The 17,644-nt window shown below is 40.4% G+C and overlaps 1 protein-coding gene across 2 annotated transcripts in view; it reads left to right on the top strand.

Annotated features, from left to right (window-relative positions):
* Window positions 1-17,644, top strand: part of LOC109463617 (eIF-2-alpha kinase activator GCN1-like) — an 87,550-nt gene that overhangs the window by 28,567 nt on the left and 41,339 nt on the right. For both annotated transcript variants that reach the window (XM_019760470.1, XM_019760471.1), the window contains exons 22-36: window positions 713-806; window positions 1,501-1,620; window positions 2,750-2,948; window positions 3,320-3,636; window positions 4,629-4,709; window positions 5,705-5,848; window positions 6,888-7,015; window positions 7,988-8,177; window positions 10,877-11,113; window positions 12,205-12,399; window positions 13,048-13,144; window positions 13,807-13,956; window positions 15,591-15,712; window positions 16,417-16,711; window positions 17,182-17,402. In XM_019760470.1, the coding sequence (XP_019616029.1) occupies window positions 713-806; window positions 1,501-1,620; window positions 2,750-2,948; window positions 3,320-3,636; window positions 4,629-4,709; window positions 5,705-5,848; window positions 6,888-7,015; window positions 7,988-8,177; window positions 10,877-11,113; window positions 12,205-12,399; window positions 13,048-13,144; window positions 13,807-13,956; window positions 15,591-15,712; window positions 16,417-16,711; window positions 17,182-17,402 (2,590 nt within the window). The remainder of the gene's footprint in view (window positions 1-712; window positions 807-1,500; window positions 1,621-2,749; window positions 2,949-3,319; window positions 3,637-4,628; window positions 4,710-5,704; window positions 5,849-6,887; window positions 7,016-7,987; window positions 8,178-10,876; window positions 11,114-12,204; window positions 12,400-13,047; window positions 13,145-13,806; window positions 13,957-15,590; window positions 15,713-16,416; window positions 16,712-17,181; window positions 17,403-17,644) is intronic.

Here is a 17,644-nt window from a genome sequence, read left to right as displayed (position 1 = left end):
CCATCAGCCATATTAACCCAAAGGACAAGCAACATAAAAAACACATGTTTTGTGTCATATATGGATGTACCTTGCATAACATGCAAAATGGCCAGTTCTATCACCATCCTTTTTAGTACAGGGAGATAAGTTAATTGCAATGTGTTAATTTATGAATTTTACATAACGTGTACAACATATTGATAAATGCGCTCTAGAAAAGAGAAATTTCCAATCATCATCAGGTTTTTTGCAAAAAATATCAGACTGAGCATGTCTGAACATATTGCAAATCTTTTCATTCTATTTTTTTGTTCCCAAATTACTTAAAAGCACATTTCAAAAACTGGCATTTTTCTAAGTGCAACAGCATTAACGTAGTATTTTTATGCCAATTTCTGGTCTTAAATTGGCCATAGCATAAGTTTTTAAACATCTTAACACCAAATCTCTTCCTGATTGTCTGGAAAATAACTGTACTAGTATAACAAGTTTGATAAATGTCAACAGAATGCGATAAATACAGAGTAAGATTGGCATAACGATGTACGATGCCATTGGCGCACCTTGATCTCGGAATAGCCGTGACAAATGATATACATGTAAATTACATCACCATCCATTCACCATCCTTCTTTCATGGTTTAAGAATTTCTCGTTATTCAGTTAACATTATATAATACAATAGTCATGATCTTTTTAATGTTAATTTCAATGTTTCATTTCTTTGTAGTGCAACTTTACAAGAAAGCAGCAAGGGGAACATCAGACGAGAGAACAAGGCTTACTCTTACGAGGAACAACTGATAGAAGAGGAGATCAGAAAGGTCAGGGTTTTTTTTAACAAACTCAGAGTACCACGACCTCATGCCTTCACCAAATTATTTCAACATTTGCGACTTGCAAATTGTAAAATCTAAATTGTCTTTCATTGACTGTGCATATTAAAGATCCTCAGTTGCATATTTATTAATTTATTGACCATACAGCGTGCAAAATAACTGGTTACCCAGCTGCCCAGGCAACCAAATTTTACTTGGGGTAACCTATTTTTGAACCCAGTTAGCCCAGTGTGCTACCTGAATTTTAAGAATCCCCCCCCCCTAAAATCATGCCCACTTGGCTTGCACCACTGTAGCCTGCTGATGCTTTAAATTTTTGGTATTAATGGCTATTACTAGTATCAGTTAACTACAAATGTAAAGGCTGTTAGAAATATTGTCAAAGGCTTATGTATGTAACATTACTTACTTTGAGGAAAGTAGTAACTTATAGGTGGGGCAACCTAAAATTCTGATGGGCAACCTAATTTTTGCCGTAGGTTGCGTGGGCAACCTGATTAAAAAATTTGTACACTATTATCTTCACCAAATAATTTCAACATTTACGACTTGCAAATTGTAATATCTAATGTTTCTCATTGACTGTGCAAATATTAAAGATCCTCAGTTGCATATTAAATTATATTTATTTACCATAGTCTCTACCCAAATAACATTTTCCCTCTCTTTTGGCCCATAGGAGTTGGAGAAGAAGGCAACCAAAGGTGCAAAAGCCAAGCCTCAACTGACCAAGAAACAGGAGGAAGCTCTGTCAGCTGAACTGGAGAGAGAGTCTGCCATCAGGTCCAGACTACTACTGGTCAGTTGTTATTCCTTGGCTGTTGTGGATCATTTGTAATGTCTGTGTTAAAATTGCAGACCTCAGTAAAAGTACATTTTGATAATATGAACTGTACCTTGAGGTCCTCTTAGTCTTCAGAGATAGAAAACTACTTTTGCTAAAAATCTTTGCAAGATTTGCAAGGACCGTGCGCTGGAAGAGCCAAAAATGTCTATAAAACGTCTAACGGACATTGGACATTCTCAAAAGTTCCGCACAGTTTTTAAACATTTGTAAGAATGTCTTTCCCAGGTCTTTACAGGGTCTTTTTGCAGAGGACTTGCTTGTTGTGTTTTCCATTGTTCATGAGGTGTCTGTCAGAATGTCTTTAGAAAAAAAAGTGTGAAAACTGGCATGCATATGAAAAGCACTGCACAAAGCCAAGACAATTTATAGGGCATGACACAATTAATTAACGGACAGATGCTAATATCTTTAAAAGTGCGCATTGTGCTAAACAAAGGACTGTCTCCTATAGGGGTGTCCCTACCTGACGTGTGAAGAGACTATGGATATAAAATGTTCACCTTGGGTTATTTCGATGTCGTTTTTTAGTAACTATGTCAGACTTAATGTTCTCCCGACTGGCCTTTTGTTCAGCAATGTCTAAATCATGTCTAATGTCCGCTAGACGTTTTGTAGACATTTTTGGCTCTACCAGAGCGCGCTCTTTAGTGCTGATGATGCATAAATAGTGCATACTATACTGAGATTGTGTTCTACAAAATGATAGTCTACCAATATTGCCTTTACCAGTTATCATATAGTTAATAGGTACTATAGCTGTCTAGGCAAAATTTTGGCATTAGCAGCAAAATTCTCTGTCAAAAGATAGACGCTGGCAAATCCCTGATTCCTTTTTTAAATGTTCAATATATTTACTGTAACAGTTGTTTTAAGCTCTATGTGATCATTTGTAATTTGATTACTGTCCATATTAGAGGTCCACATTTCTCAGTCTGATTTTGCTGTTGATTTCTGGTACCTATCTGAGTTTGAAAAGTTCAAAGTCAAGGGGTAAATAAGTATTTTTGATACACATTTAGGCAGAATAGGACAATGTACAATACAATTTGTGGAGACACTTCTTGTAAAATCTTCCCCGTAGATGGATGATGTCCTGGTCAAGGCCTGTTCTCTACTGCAAGCCTCCATCCAGGGGAACCCAGCAGCCCTGAGGTCACACATCAACACAGTCTCCACACTGCTGCAGCCTCTCCTGCAGTCACCTCTGGCTGCCCCACGAGTCCTGCCTGTCCTGGTCAGCCTCAGGACGGCTGTGTTTGAGAAGGACACGGAATACTTAGGTGGGGAAAATTTCGTGTTACATTCTTTTGTCAATTGTAGTGGAGAAAAGTTGTTGTTTTTATTCGAACATCTAATCACAAGACGTGGTGACGGCACACTCAAGTTTTTTCAACAGTTATATTAATGCTGCCACCAACATGGGACAATACACATGTACAATACTCATTTTTACCTATCGTGAGTGAAGTGAGGAAAGTCATGTTAAGTGCCTTTCCCAAGGGCACAAGATCGGTGGAATGTCAGGACACGAACCCGGGAAATTAAATCCTAGCTAGAACCCTTCGTGTACATACATGTATGTTTCAAAACTGATCAAAATGTTAATTGAAAACTGTACTGCTTGTAAATGATGATTGTGCCTTTTCTGCAGGAAGTTTGGTTGTGTACACAACACTAAGACTGTCCCAGCCTGCCGTGACCGTGGACCCAGCCTGGTGTCAGGAAGAACTGGTTCCCATGGCAACCCGAGCTGTCCACCTACTACACACTCACACAGTCCCGTCAGAAAATAAAAGCAGACTCCTGATTGGTCCCCTGTCTGCACCCAGATTTGCATACTTCTTCCCTCTGCTGAAATATGTTCTACAAAATGGAGGGTCAAAGGTTGAAGGTGACCTGGAGGTCATGGGACAGGCTCTTGACGTGATTGAGGAGCACACAAGGTTGAGAGGAGCAGAGGAGGAGGAGGTAATAAAAAAAAAATTTAATATAGAATACAACACGGAGTATTCCATATCGCCCGAGGTATCGACCTAACCGTGGGTCAGCCGCAGGCCGGAGGGCGATCCGACTTGCGGGAGGACCGGGACCGAGGGCGATGTGGAATATACACCGTGTTGTATTTTATTTATGTCATACCCACCCAAGAAAACGCGCCTTTCAATGCAAGATGAGCCAAAAGTTGGTGCCACTAAACCCTAAAATGCAACAACATCATTCAATTCTAACGTCCGGATTCTGTATTCGAATTTTCGAAAGCGGCGCACGCAGTTAGGGCAAAACGCATTTGAATCGTTCTATGGAAGCCATGGAAAAGTATGGCCCAGTCCGGAACCCGTTATCAAACGTTATTGCGGCCCGGGTATGATATAAATGATTGTATCAACAATTAAGTTGTTTACTAAGTCTTGTCTAATAGGCATTAAAAAAAGCAATTTCGGGGCAAAAAACAGATTCTGAAAATATTCTAGATGAAGACATCTGTCTGTCATTGACATTTACTGGAGACATTTCCTAGCACATTTTCATCATCATACTGTCTTGAAGCATTGAAATAGCCCAGAAGCAGGTTATGTGAAGAGTCCCTTATTTTTGGTATTATATAGCTGGAACTAGCATACAATAGCGACCGTTTCCGTCAGTGACATCACATTTTGCCACACAGATATCAGAGTACACTGAATGCTTTGAGATAGGATTGATACAATTTAAGAAATGTCCAGGGAATCAACTTCAGTTAATTCACTGTCCTGAAATCACTTTTTGCTAAATTCTCTGTGATTGGGTAGCTGTTCTATATTTTTGTAGTTGCTGGAAAATTATGTACAGTACTGTTCCAGTATCTCTTTCCTCAGTCACTTGAGATAATGGTCATCATGGTATTTTACTGGGACAATTGGCTTTTGAAACTACATATTTTACTGTAATGTTTTTTTTTTTGTAAACTTTTGATATCACAGAGTGGCCCAGCTTTACTGCCTCGAGAAGAAATGTTGCGAGTCCTGTGCAATGTCATCGGAACCTCCGGACCGGAAATGCAGGCAAGAAAAGATGTTAATTTTTCACAAAAAATTGACATCTATTAGTAACAATCATGTTTCATGAAAAGGAGATAAATAATTAAATGGCATAGTACATAAAATCATTTACGCATAGTGCTGTGTATGGGTTCGTTGGACCGGGTCTGGGCTTGTAAAAATGTAAAAAAAGTACCAAAAAAAACAAGTCAAAAACAGATTACGGACTTGATACCAAAGAATAAATGTCACATACCCCTTTTCTTTCCAGACCACCTAAAACCTTCCATATATTGCAAAATCTGTGCAAAACCTGTCGACAACATTGCAAGGTTGCCAACATGCAACTTTGTATATGCCATGGGTTTAGGTCCGGACTTACGAGTCTGGAACTGAACCTCTGGACTTGAATGCGGACCTGAACCTAAATAATGCGGGTTTAGGTACACAGCAGTACTTATGCATGATGCTAATTACAAAGTAAAACTAAACAAATGCACTACTAAACAAAGTATTATTTCATATTTGTGTGCTTCCAAATATGTTAACAAAGAATGAAAGGAGATTTTTACAGATATCAATTAGGCCACACCAATTTAATGTCTTGGTTAACGGATTCTCCCGCTTCATTTTTTTCTGATTTGCAAAAAAGAAATTCAGAATCAACTGCTAAATGCTCATATTTTTCCCTGAACAGTTGAAAACAGTCCTTTTCTTCCTAGTTGTTACAGTTATTCCATGTTTCAATGCAGTGGTATCATTAAAATTCATTGTTTAAATTTTGAACCAGCCTGATGTGTTGACTTCTTGGCTCCTATCATACCATACAGGCCATAATAGGATGCCTACTAGTAGGCCTTTTTTTATTTTTTTCGCCCGCCCGCTCCATTATTTTTCCGTTTACCAAGGAATTAAATTGGTGTGGCCTTATGCAAATTCAGACGTAGATAAATCATACAAAACTGTAGTTGATGAGCCTAGTGTTAATCCACCATGACATGTATGTTTGTCTCCATCAGAACATTGCCAAGACTGTAGTGGTTGCCACCTGTCTGTGTGCCAGTGGTGATGCGGGTTGTACCACGTGTACTATGGGGGAGATCAGCACCCTGCTAGAGTCCCTCCAGGCCCCAGCTGCACCAGTGAGAGAGGCTGCCTTGGAGGTACATGTACACAGTCTACTGGTTATTTTTACTGAAGGAAAACTTATTGTTTTTACTCAGTTTCTTCGTCCTCCTGTTCTGTTCCAAACACTAACCTCTGACCTGGCCAATGACATGATTTGTTGACGTCTGTCACCATAGTGACTGGTGTTGGGTTAAACAATGTTGCAATTTCACTGGCTAGAATACTGGTGTCAAACCTTACACATAGTATTACCTACAGCTGGGCTTCACTCAGATATTGCTACACTTACTGTTTACCTGTGTCCATTGTTAGTTTGAACTTACTGTTCTGCAAGTCCATAATGTACAATGTACATTCATTTGTATAATGTATATTATGGCATGCTTACATGTACATCTATCATAGTATGACTACAATGTAATTGCTTCCAGTGTGTCATACAAATACTGAAACCAAAATTCAAAATCACAGTAAAATGTTAGACCTTACTGTTAATTAGATTTTTATTTATAATGACATTGAGTTTAAGTTGAGTGATTTCAAGTTCAATACACTGGGAATCACAAAGCAATTTTTGACAGTACAAGGAAACAAAGGGTCTCAACGGTGAGATTGGATTAAAAAAATAGACTGAGAAGTGAACCCGGAACCCCTGTGTTGCTATATGTAGCCCTGTTACTTGTCCTGAGATGTTGTGACTTTTATTTATTTATTTATTTATTTATTAGACTAAATTCCAATGCAACAGCAAGTAGCATGGAGGAGAGACAAAACAGGTGCATACATTTGTGATTGCACCTCTGCCACTGCCAGTTGTCTCTCTACATACAAAATACATAATAAAACAGTTACTGTAATGATACAAAAATAGACAATTCAACTGACAACATACTAATAACATATTAAGATATATAACAATATAGTGACAACTATAGGGCAGTTATTGCGGCCTTGTGGCCATACAGGTCGTACATCTGCAAAAAGATATCCAGCTCCATGCAGCATCGGCGTCATAGACCGCATTAAACCTGTTATGTAAATGTATCATCAACTTGTGATGTGTACCTTCCCCAGGGTCTGACCACACTAGTCCCAGTCCTGCCCAGAACAGACACAGACCCTGACGGCAGACTGAAGGTAGTCCAGCGGGTCTGGGTGGCCAGGTATGACCCCCAGGACAAAAACCAACTCATCGCTACAAAGTGAGTCCATCACTCTATTTAAAAGTCCTTGTGTATTAAAGGCATCTAATGCAATTTCAGGGTGGCGGTGGGGTCGTGTGGCGTAGCGGCAGAGTGCGCGACTCGGAACTAAGAGTACCGGGTTCGAGTCCTGACATGCCACCGATCTTGTGCCCCTGGGAAAGGCACTTTACACGACTTTCCCCACTTAGCTCAGGTGTAAATGAGTATTGTCCCGTCATGTATTTGTCCCCTGTGTTGGTGGCGGCATTAATATAAGTTGAAAAACTTGAGTGTGTCGTCACCACGTCTGGTGATTACATGTTGGAATTTAAAAAAAATAAAAAATTCAGGGTGGCAAAACTGGAAAGTCGTGTTTGGGACCACACCCTACTCACTAGCGCCTCCTAGCTGCAGTGGGAAGTATTACAAGTCAGTCCTGTCCTGAGGAAGGTGCTCAGGACAGTCACTATGGAAATGTATTGTTACAGTAATACTCCCTCTCATGCACCCACTATCTGGTTTATTGTTTACTGTTCACAGTCGCACAGGGTTTCAGGAGCTTTAATAGAAATTAAGAGGGTGAAAAACTTTCTTACACTACTAAAAAACATTTTTTACCAATGATAGTCAGTGACCACCAGTTATTATGTGAGTTACCGGTAATGTCTTGCTTTGTGTGGCACTGTAAATTGCATTGTGCTGAAGCATGTAAGCAGAATATATATTAATTGTCTGGCGGGAGTCCTGAATTTTTCACAGTTATTGTTGGATGTTTGGTCAATACTGCATGAGAATTTTGCCTGTTGCTGATTTTCCAACACAACATTTGAAAACTATAGACGAATTGTAATACTACACCTTAAGTGAGATGTTCTGCCAAAGTGCTATGCAGAAATACGTTACAGGTTTTGCGCAGGTGCAGTACGTTCTACCAAGTTGTGTTTCATACAGAGTGCTAATTCTCCACAATGTCTTGTTGTTGTTGACCAGGCTTTGGGAGAAGGCTGACTGTGAGGTGGACCCCCTCCTCTGTACCCTGATACTGGACGACATTGTACACCACGAGGACGTCATCAGGACATCAGCTGCAGCTGCCCTGTCAGGTGCCCTGCAGCTGCACCCGGATATCACACCTGCTGTCATGTACCAGCTGCTGGACATGTATCAGGACAAACTGGAGGTCTGCTAGGCAAAACTTTTATTAGGCCATGTTGATTTGATTATACGCGTACGGATGACATCCGCGCACGCATGAATTTTCGGCCGTTTCCAAAAAAAAAGTTTTCAACCATACTGTAAATTGTACAAAACAGTTGCAAAATGAGCAAATGTATACCGTGATTTGAAAAAACAACATTGGAAAACGATACCAATGTCGAAGAATGCCAAAATCAAACGAAAAAGACAAAAATACAAAGAAATGAATTTGAAGACTAGATTATTTGCCAAACCATACTTTGTGTCATTTGTGCAACCTTCAAAGCCACATAGATTTTATAATGAAAGCAACTTTTTTTTCGGCCAAACTTTTTTTTATTTGCGCGCTCGCATCAGTTTTGGGGTTCCTAGAGGATGTCATCCATATAATCAAATCAACATGGCCTTATACAGTAAACAAAATATATTAATATTATTAATTGTATCCCTCTTCTGAGATCATGTCTTGTGGGATTTCAAGGTGTCTCTTGGCTCGTTCTCATTGAAATGTACAAAATGGTGATTTTTGGGTCGAAAAATCGATGACCTGTTTTTTCAGGCAAACCTACCTTATTTTTTAGGAAAACATCTGAAATAATGATTACCAAAAAAGGACACGTTAATTTCCATGGGAAGTTACCGAAAATGTATGCACTTAGATAAGACATATGTAAACAATGCAATTTTAGTGTGGCAAAAACGCTGGAACATCAGCATGAATTGGGTGAACGTATTTATGACATCACCTCAAAAGACATTAGTTTAGGCATCAGTATCTATGAAAGTACTTCTGTCAACCCATTATTTACTGGTAAATATACACGTATCGAACACATGAAGATAGCTAAATGCAGTGTATAGAAGTAGCAAAAATATCTTTGGAAGCAAAGAAGAGTAGAACATTTGAGTCTGTTGACGCCACAGAGAATTATTTTTCTTCGGATTCATATTTTTTCTACTTTATTTCCAACTATTATATTTATGGTGCATAGGGAAGGGAAATTCAATCTCTTGTTACGTCTTTTCCGCTACAGGTGTAACTTCCGTTACCGGTAACGGATGTTACAAAACGGACGTTTTTGTTTATTTCTCCAAGAAGATCTGCAGTTTTTATCTTCATCCTTCGAGATCAAGGGGGCATAAGTACGGACATTTTAAAACTGGGCGACTTTTTATATACCAGGTGAAGAAACTAAAATTGAAAGTAAAAACAACGGTAACGGATGTTACATTCATTACTGTAAAACAATTTGTTCAGCGAAGGTAGCTACAAATGACAGCACACACTCTTTTCTTCTTCCCTTAGAAACCTAGAAAACTTGCTAAAAGTCATCAAAATGGCAATTTCTTGTCTTATATGTGACTCTATCTAAACTGCACGACCGTCTTACTTGAGCGGTAACGGATGTTACAGAACTTGGCGACAGGTATGAAACACCTCGCATGACGTACAGGAATAGTGACAGGAGCGATCTGACTTGATCAGTCAGAGGGCCTGGCCATCCGACTTCACCAGGCAGAAAAATACTGCCGTAATCAAATTGCTACGTTTTAGGTTGCTTTTTAAAGTTTCTATTTCGTCTCAGGCAACAGCCGCTTTTTAGGGGGAGAAATCCAACCCGCGACCATAATTTCTCTCAAGTCATCAATAAAACCTAGGTTTGTGGTACATTTTTCGTGAAACATAGTAAGTGTAGTGGAAAAGTGAAGAAAGCAACGATGAGGTCCATGATTTGGCTCATACCTAGTCGTAAAGAGTGGCGACAGCATTTTGTACATTTGAATGAGAACGAGTGTCTTATGAGATTTTATTGTGTTTTGTGGGATTTTGTGTGGTATCTCTGGGGATTTTGTGAGACAGCTTGTGGGATTTTGCCAGATATCTTGGGGACATTGCAGGACTGTGAAAATAGACTGACGCGTTATATCCCCTGACCCAAGCCTGTTCTGTCTCTAGGTTGGGGCCTTTGAAGTTTGAATACTAACTGTCAGTAACAGTAGTCCCTACAGGGCTGGAAATACTGGGTGCATATGCACCTTAGTGCACCCAAATTTGGAGCTGTGCACCCAATTTTTCTGTGTGTGCACCAGTGCACCCAAATATTTTCTTAGGTTTAACATAAAGACGTTAAATGTAAGTTAAATCATATTCATTTTCTTGAAATGAAACATAATTATAGTTTTTGCTGACATTCTACTTATGTGTTGCACCTAAAATATTTTTTATGCACCCGATTTTTTAGGTTGGGTGCACCAGTGCACCTATTCCCAAAAATGAATTTTGAGCCCTGCGCTACAAGGGCATATATAATATTTATATACCGTGAAATCCAGAGAGCCATACAGCAAGATGCCAAACAAAATACAGCAAAATCTTGCACTCTTTTATTAGAAGACTGAAACATTTACCACGAAATCGCAGAAGAGAATACAGCAGGATTTGACACATACCCAGAGTCTGTACTTTAGACATCACCACTTTGGCTATTTGTGTTTTTGGTTTGCATTTTGGAAGAAATGCTGATTGTACTGTCAAGAGTATATTCAGCAATTCTGATACATGTAACCTTACTATAATTTTACCATTTTTACATGTACAATCAATCATTTATAGTACACTCAGGAATAATATGATGCACATTTTCAGAACTGTAATTTACTAACATTTGTCCAATTTCCCAGCTCCCCCCTCCTGTTAAAGACAGTTTTGGTCGGATTATCGCTGACGAGGCCATAGACAAGTATGAAGCGCGCTGTGGGATCGCTCTGGCCCTGGGGCAGATCTCTAAACACCTGGGGAAGGACAAGGTGGCTCCCTTATTCTCCTTCTTTGTCCCTGATGGTCTGAACGACAGACATGTCAGTGTCAGGAAGATGATGCTGGATGCTGCACAGATGGCACTAGAAGATCACGGCAAGGTGAGTTATTTATTGTTTTATGTTAGTAACTTACAGTAACTTGTTGATGGTGATTGTACAAAATATATAATGACAATTGTACTTCACCCAAGAACCATTTTGATGTTGTCTAACTTTTTTTTTCCCTGTCATGACAGGTGGCATGCAGCACAGGTTTCTGCCACAACTGTCATTACTGTCATTGCTGAACACCATCCACACACAGACACACCTGTCCTTGGTGCTGAATGCCATCCACACACAGACAAACACACCTGTCCTGGGTGTTGAACACCATCCACACACAAACACACCTCTCCTTGGTGCTGAACACCATCCACACACAAACACACCTGTCCTTGGTGCTGAACGCCATCCACAAACAGACAAACACAGCTGTCCTTGGTGCTGAACGCCATCCACACACAGGCAAACACACCAGGTCCTGTCCTCGGTGCTGAACGCCATCCACACAAAGGCAAACACACCTATCCTTGGTGCTGAACACCATCCACACACAAACACACCTGTCCTTGATGCTGAACGCCATCCACACACACACACACCTGTCCTTGGTGCTGAACACCATCCACACAAAGACAAACACACCTGTCCTTGGTGCTGAACACCATCCACACACAAACACACCTGTCCTTGGTGCTGAACGCCATCCACACACAGACAAACACACCTGTCCTTGGTGCTGAATGCCATCCACACACAGACAAACACAGCTGTCCTTGGTGCTGAATGCCATCCACACACAAACACACCTGTCCTGGGTGCTGAACACCATCCACACACAGGCAAACACACCTGTCCTTGGTGCTGAACATCATCCACACACAAACATACCTCTCCTTGGTGCTGAACACCATCCCCCCCACAAACACACCTGTCCTTGGTGCTGAACACCATCCACACACAAACACACCTGTCCTTGGTGCTGAACGCCATCCACACACAGGCAAACACACCTGTCCTTGGTGCTGAACACCATCCACACACAGGTCAACATACCTGTCCTTGGTACTGAACGCCATCCACACACAGGCAAACACACCTGCAACATGGCAGTACAAATTTTAAATTACTTGTCCTTGTTCCTCCAGGATTGTGTGTCTGAGCTCCTCCCAGTGTTTGAGAAGTTTCTGGCCGAAGCTCCTAAGACCAGGGAGTATGACGCTGTGCGGCAGAGTGTGGTGATTCTCATGGGGTCTCTCGCCAAGCACCTGAACAAGGATGACCCCAAAGTCAAACCTATAGTTGCCAAGCTGACTGAGACCTTATCAACTCCCTCACAACAGGTCAGTACAAATTGTAGTTCGCAGGTTTATTTATTTACTTATTTCTTCCTCAAACATACATTGACAGGGAAATACACACATATACATGTCTAATATATACCCTGAATTACGTAGGTTTGTTACAAAACATTGTGCGTACATGCTGAATATCACAATGTGCATGAGACTGACAAAAATGCATAATATAATAACAAACACTAAACAAAGATCCGAGCTCACAGGCTGATGGTTAGGCTAGGAAACAGAGTTATTATAGAGTCTAACTGCAGTGTGCAGGAATGACTGTTTTAGTCGTTCAGTTCTGGCCTTGGGAAGAGTGAACGCATTATTGTTCCTCAGTTGCCTGCCAGTGGCTGTGCATCTTGAGTAAAGTAAAGTAAGTACAAAAAATTCTCTCACCTAGAGCTTTCGACCAGTCACTCTGGTCTTCCTCAGTAGACTGACCCAGTGAAGCTTGTCACGTGGCTTTTTTGAAGTGTGACGTCAACACTGGGTCAAAGGTATCTGGTAGACAATGACTGGTTGAAAGCTCTAGGTGAGAGAATTTTTTGTGTTGGACCAAAAGTTTTAACTTTAAACTTGTGTTATTTGGGAAGAAAAAACATTGACTAATAAATGTGTTTCTTTTTTCCCTCCACATCCTGCCAGGTACAAGAAGCAGTTGCCAACTGTCTGCCACCATTGGTCCCAGCCATCAAGTCTGAGGCTCCAGACATGGCCAAGAAGCTGCTCAGACTGCTACTAGGTGGGTTTTTTTTATGAATAAACTCTCAAGTTACTAGATGACACCCAAGTGCAAAAAAAATCACTGTAATCCATGTGAATGATGGAGCTATTGTTTTTGGCATGTTTGTGTGGCTGTGTAATACTATGTAATTTTGGTTGGCATAACTAAATAAGCTTTTAACTAGCATGTCGGCAAAACGTACTGCACCTGTGCGAAATCCTTAATATATTGTGCATAGCACTTTGGCAGAACGTCAGTATATAAGGCTGTATTTGCACATATAAGATATAAGATCCGTCTGTAGTTTAAAAATGTTATGTCGGAAAAAATATTGTCTGCAACAGGCAAAATTTTATTGCAACGTTGACGAAAAATCCAACAAAAACCGTGAAATATCGGGGTTCTGTGCAAGTGCTCTTTTAACTGATATTGATGATACCAGGCATGTGAGTCTTGACAAGATCATGAAATTCAATGTTTGATTTCTGGCAAATGCTAGCGACTTACCTATTAAGTATTGCTGCAGAAGAAATTCATGTTTTTTTTATATCTTCTGCTCTGTACATGTTATGATCTGTGATATTTGGATGACAGATATTGGGGGGGTATCCTTATTTTCCTATACCACTTGACAAATAAGACTTATTACTAATCTTACTTTTTTTCTGACATAACTGAAGACTCTGAGAACTTTGCTGAGAGGAAAGGTGCAGCCTACGGTTTGGCTGGGCTGATCAAGGGACTGGGCATCTTGTCTCTGAAACAGCTGGATGTGATGACAACTCTACAGGAGGCCATACAGAACAAGAAAAACTTCAGGCACAGGGAAGGTCTGTCTTCAGTTCAGTCTAATGATTAGAGTTTCTTTTATTCTTTTATTCTTTATTCAAGACAGTAGTGCTGCATACTGGTTCACTGGACTTGGATCCGGACTTGTAAGAATGTTTAGGTTCAAGTCCAAAAAAACCTAAAAGTCAAGAACCGAGTCCGGACTTATTACCATAAAAGACCATTTCACATACCCCTTTTCTTTCCAAACCACCTAAAACCTTCCGTACATTGCAAAACCTTTGCTGCAAAATGAAGAAAACATTGCCATCGGGCATCGTCAAGTACCGGCCTCCATGTTATGTGGCCAAAGTTTCACCCAAACAACATTGCAAGGTTGCTAACATGCAATATTGTATAATATTATGCCATGGGTTTAGGTCCGGACTTACAAGTCCGGAACTGAACCTAAACCTCTGGACTTGAATCCGGACCTGAACCTAAAATTGGGTTTAGGTATGCAGCACTACAAGACAGTGGTCAGCATAGCAGCAGTACATAACAGGTTATGGACCGCTGAATTGTGCTGACCTTACATGGTAGTACATGAAAATACAACGTAGGTACAAAGAAAACATACAGATTCACGACAATGACAATATGTACAAGAAAAGGTTCAAAATAATTTGAGATATGTCCTGTGGCTACCACACAGATCATAAAAAAATAGCAAATTAAATAAAGTAAGATCAAACAGTAGCTTTGCCTCGCATGTAGACTTCAAACAAAGTTAAATGTCTTGATGTTAAATTAAATCACATTATCATGACTCCAGGCGCCTGTTTTCCCGTCAAGTGCTGGAACTTGGGACATAGAAATTTTCATTAAAACCAGTCCACCAACCTCGAAGACAAAATCAAAAGAAATGTTCCAATTGAAAAGGACCACCAACAACCACTCTCAACCACTCCCATGATTCGCCTCTCAAAAATGTGGGAAACTGCATTTTTGAAGGCTTGAAAATTCAACCTGGGCTGACGGAAAAATGTTAAACTGGCTATAGCCCTGTCTTGTATTGTCAACTGCAAGAACATACGTTTGTGCTGAGTAAATATTTTACACAGGGTTGGACAAGTTTTCAAAAATCTATATTTGTACTTAACCCTATTGGGCAAGTACAAGGTCATTTTCACTTGCCCAAACCAACTTTTAACTTACCCAAAATATATTTCTATGCGTTTTTACCACCACCAAGGAAATTATCTTATTTTGGAGACTGTAGCGGCTATACTTTGCATAATGGGCAAATCCGGGGGCACATGCACTTGCCTGAACAGTACTTCTACTTGCCCTGGGCAAGTGGGCAATGAGACTTGTCCAACCCTGTTACACCCTCTTGAATGTAAATGTTGGGGTCGGGTGGCGTAGTGGCAGAGTGCGCGACTGGGAACTAAGAGTCCTGGGTTCGAGTACTGACATGTCACCGATCTTGTGACCTTGGGAAAGGCATTTTACACGGCTTTCCTCACTTAGCTCAGGTGAAAATGAGTATTGTCCTGTAAATGTATTTGTCCCCTGTGTTGGTGGCAGCATTAATATAAGTTGAAGAAACTTGAGTGTGTCGTCACCACGTCTGGTGATTACATGTTGGAATAAATAAAATAAAAAAATGTTGCATATTAATTTGAATCTCCAGGTGCCCTCTTTGCGTTTGAGATGCTGTGCACCATGTTGGGGCGTCTGTTTGAGCCGTATGTGGTGCACCTGCTGCCACATCTGCTGCTGTGTTTTGGAGATGGGAACCAGTATGTGAGAGAGGTCAGACACTCAATATCACTCCTTTTACTGCAACAGTTTGTCCTTCGCCTTTTGTTGCCAGTTTCCTTGCCATCAAAATTCCAATAATTTTCCCTTCCCCTTGCAGTAGAAGAAATAGGAGGTTAAGTTTTAATATCATTTATTAATGATTATGTAGTAACACATTCTAGATCATCTGGCAAGAAGACAAGGGCCCAAGAAGACAACGTATTGTAATTAGTGTAGTAGAAGTGGTAGACTGAAGTAATTAGTATAGAAGACATAGTTAGTACTTTTACAATGTAACAGTTACTGTTACACTGTTGTGGACAGTAGTAAAAATTAAGCAGTTATAATTGTACAGTAGTATTGTGGTAGTACTGTAGTAGCAGTAGGAGTTACATTTAGTAGAAAGACCAAAGGGATACCACCTAAAGAGGAAAGACAAACTAGTTTTTTTTATGGAGTTTCCTGGCTCTTTAAGCTTTCTAATCATTTTAGTACCCAGTGTTGCATCATTGGAGCTGAATAGAGAAATAACGAATCTGTAGATTTGAAGTAGAATCAGTAAAAGTGAAGTGAAAGGCATCAATTTGAAAGTTTTGTTATTAATAAGTGACTGTTATGTTTGTGGCCCACTTCAATGCATTCATTCAGCAAATAAAGAGTAAAACAGTTTGAAATTCCTAAGTTCTAACTTCTAGTTTTTTCCCTGTGTCTTGTAGGCTGCAGATGACACAGCCAAGGCCGTCATGTCCAAACTGAGCGCCCACGGAGTGAAGCTGGTCCTGCCGTCCCTGCTGGCAGCGCTAGAGGAGGACTCCTGGAGAACCAAGTCTGGTTCTGTGGAGCTGCTGGGAGCCATGGCTTACTGTGCACCCAAACAGCTGTCCTCCTGCCTGCCCACCATCGTACCCAAGCTCATCGACGTGTTAACAGACTCCCATACACGGGTACAGAACGCAGGAGCGCAGGCACTCAAGCAGATTGGCTCTGTTATTAGGAACCCTGAAATTCAAGGTCAGTTATGGTATATACTAGAAACTGAAGGTTACATTTTGCAAAGCAAATGCATAATCATTATGTTTACCCTCACATGGTGTAGGTAATTTTAATTAAAAGTACTGCTCTGTTTATTCAAACACATTTCATGTAAGGTCCCACCTCTCCAACTCTAGATCTGTCCTGCAACTTGCAACATAATGTAACCCTACACCACAGGATGTCTGCTACAGCACCAGTTACCAGTTCTTTCTTTCTTTCTCTCCTTTCTTTCTTTCTTTCTTTCTTTCTGTCTTTCTTTCTTTCTTTCTTTCGTTCTTTCTTTCGTTCTTTCTTGCTTTCTTTCTTTCTTTGTTTTTTTGTCTTAAACTGATAGCTTAATAATTTTGAAATCAGAATAGAACCTTAGATGTACAATGTAGTTACCATTTTACCAACATCTCAAAATAATGAATTCTTAAAGACGTGAATTTTTTCCCTCCATGTAGCAATTGTACCCATCCTTCTGGAAGCGATCGGTGACCCTTCCCACAAGACAGCCATGTGCCTACAGGTCCTGCTGGAGACCAAGTTTGTACATTTTGTGGACGCCCCGTCCCTGGCCCTGATCATGCCGGTAGTACACAGGGCGTTTGAGAACAGGTCCACTGAGACCAGGAAGATGGCATGTCAGATCATCGGCAACATGTACTCACTCACTGATCAGAAGGTGCACATTATTTATCACATTATGTCTAGGGCTGGACTTGGATCCGGACTTGTAATAATGTTTAGGTTCAAGTCCAAAAAAAAACTAAAAGTCAAGAACCGAGTCTGGTCCGACTTCTTACCATTAAAGACCATTTCACATACCCCTTTTCTTTCCAAACCACCTAAAACCTTTCGTAGATTGCAAAATCTTTGCTTCAAAATGAAGAAAACATTGCCATCAGGCATCGTAAAGTGTCAGCC

This window comes from Branchiostoma belcheri, unplaced genomic scaffold (assembly GCF_001625305.1).
Source record: "Branchiostoma belcheri isolate BF01 breed outbred unplaced genomic scaffold, Haploidv18h27 scaffold129, whole genome shotgun sequence".
Taxonomy (NCBI): domain Eukaryota; kingdom Metazoa; phylum Chordata; class Leptocardii; order Amphioxiformes; family Branchiostomatidae; genus Branchiostoma; species Branchiostoma belcheri.
The sequence above is the reverse complement of the archived record's forward strand: the minus strand, read 5'-3'. Positions and strand labels throughout refer to the sequence as shown.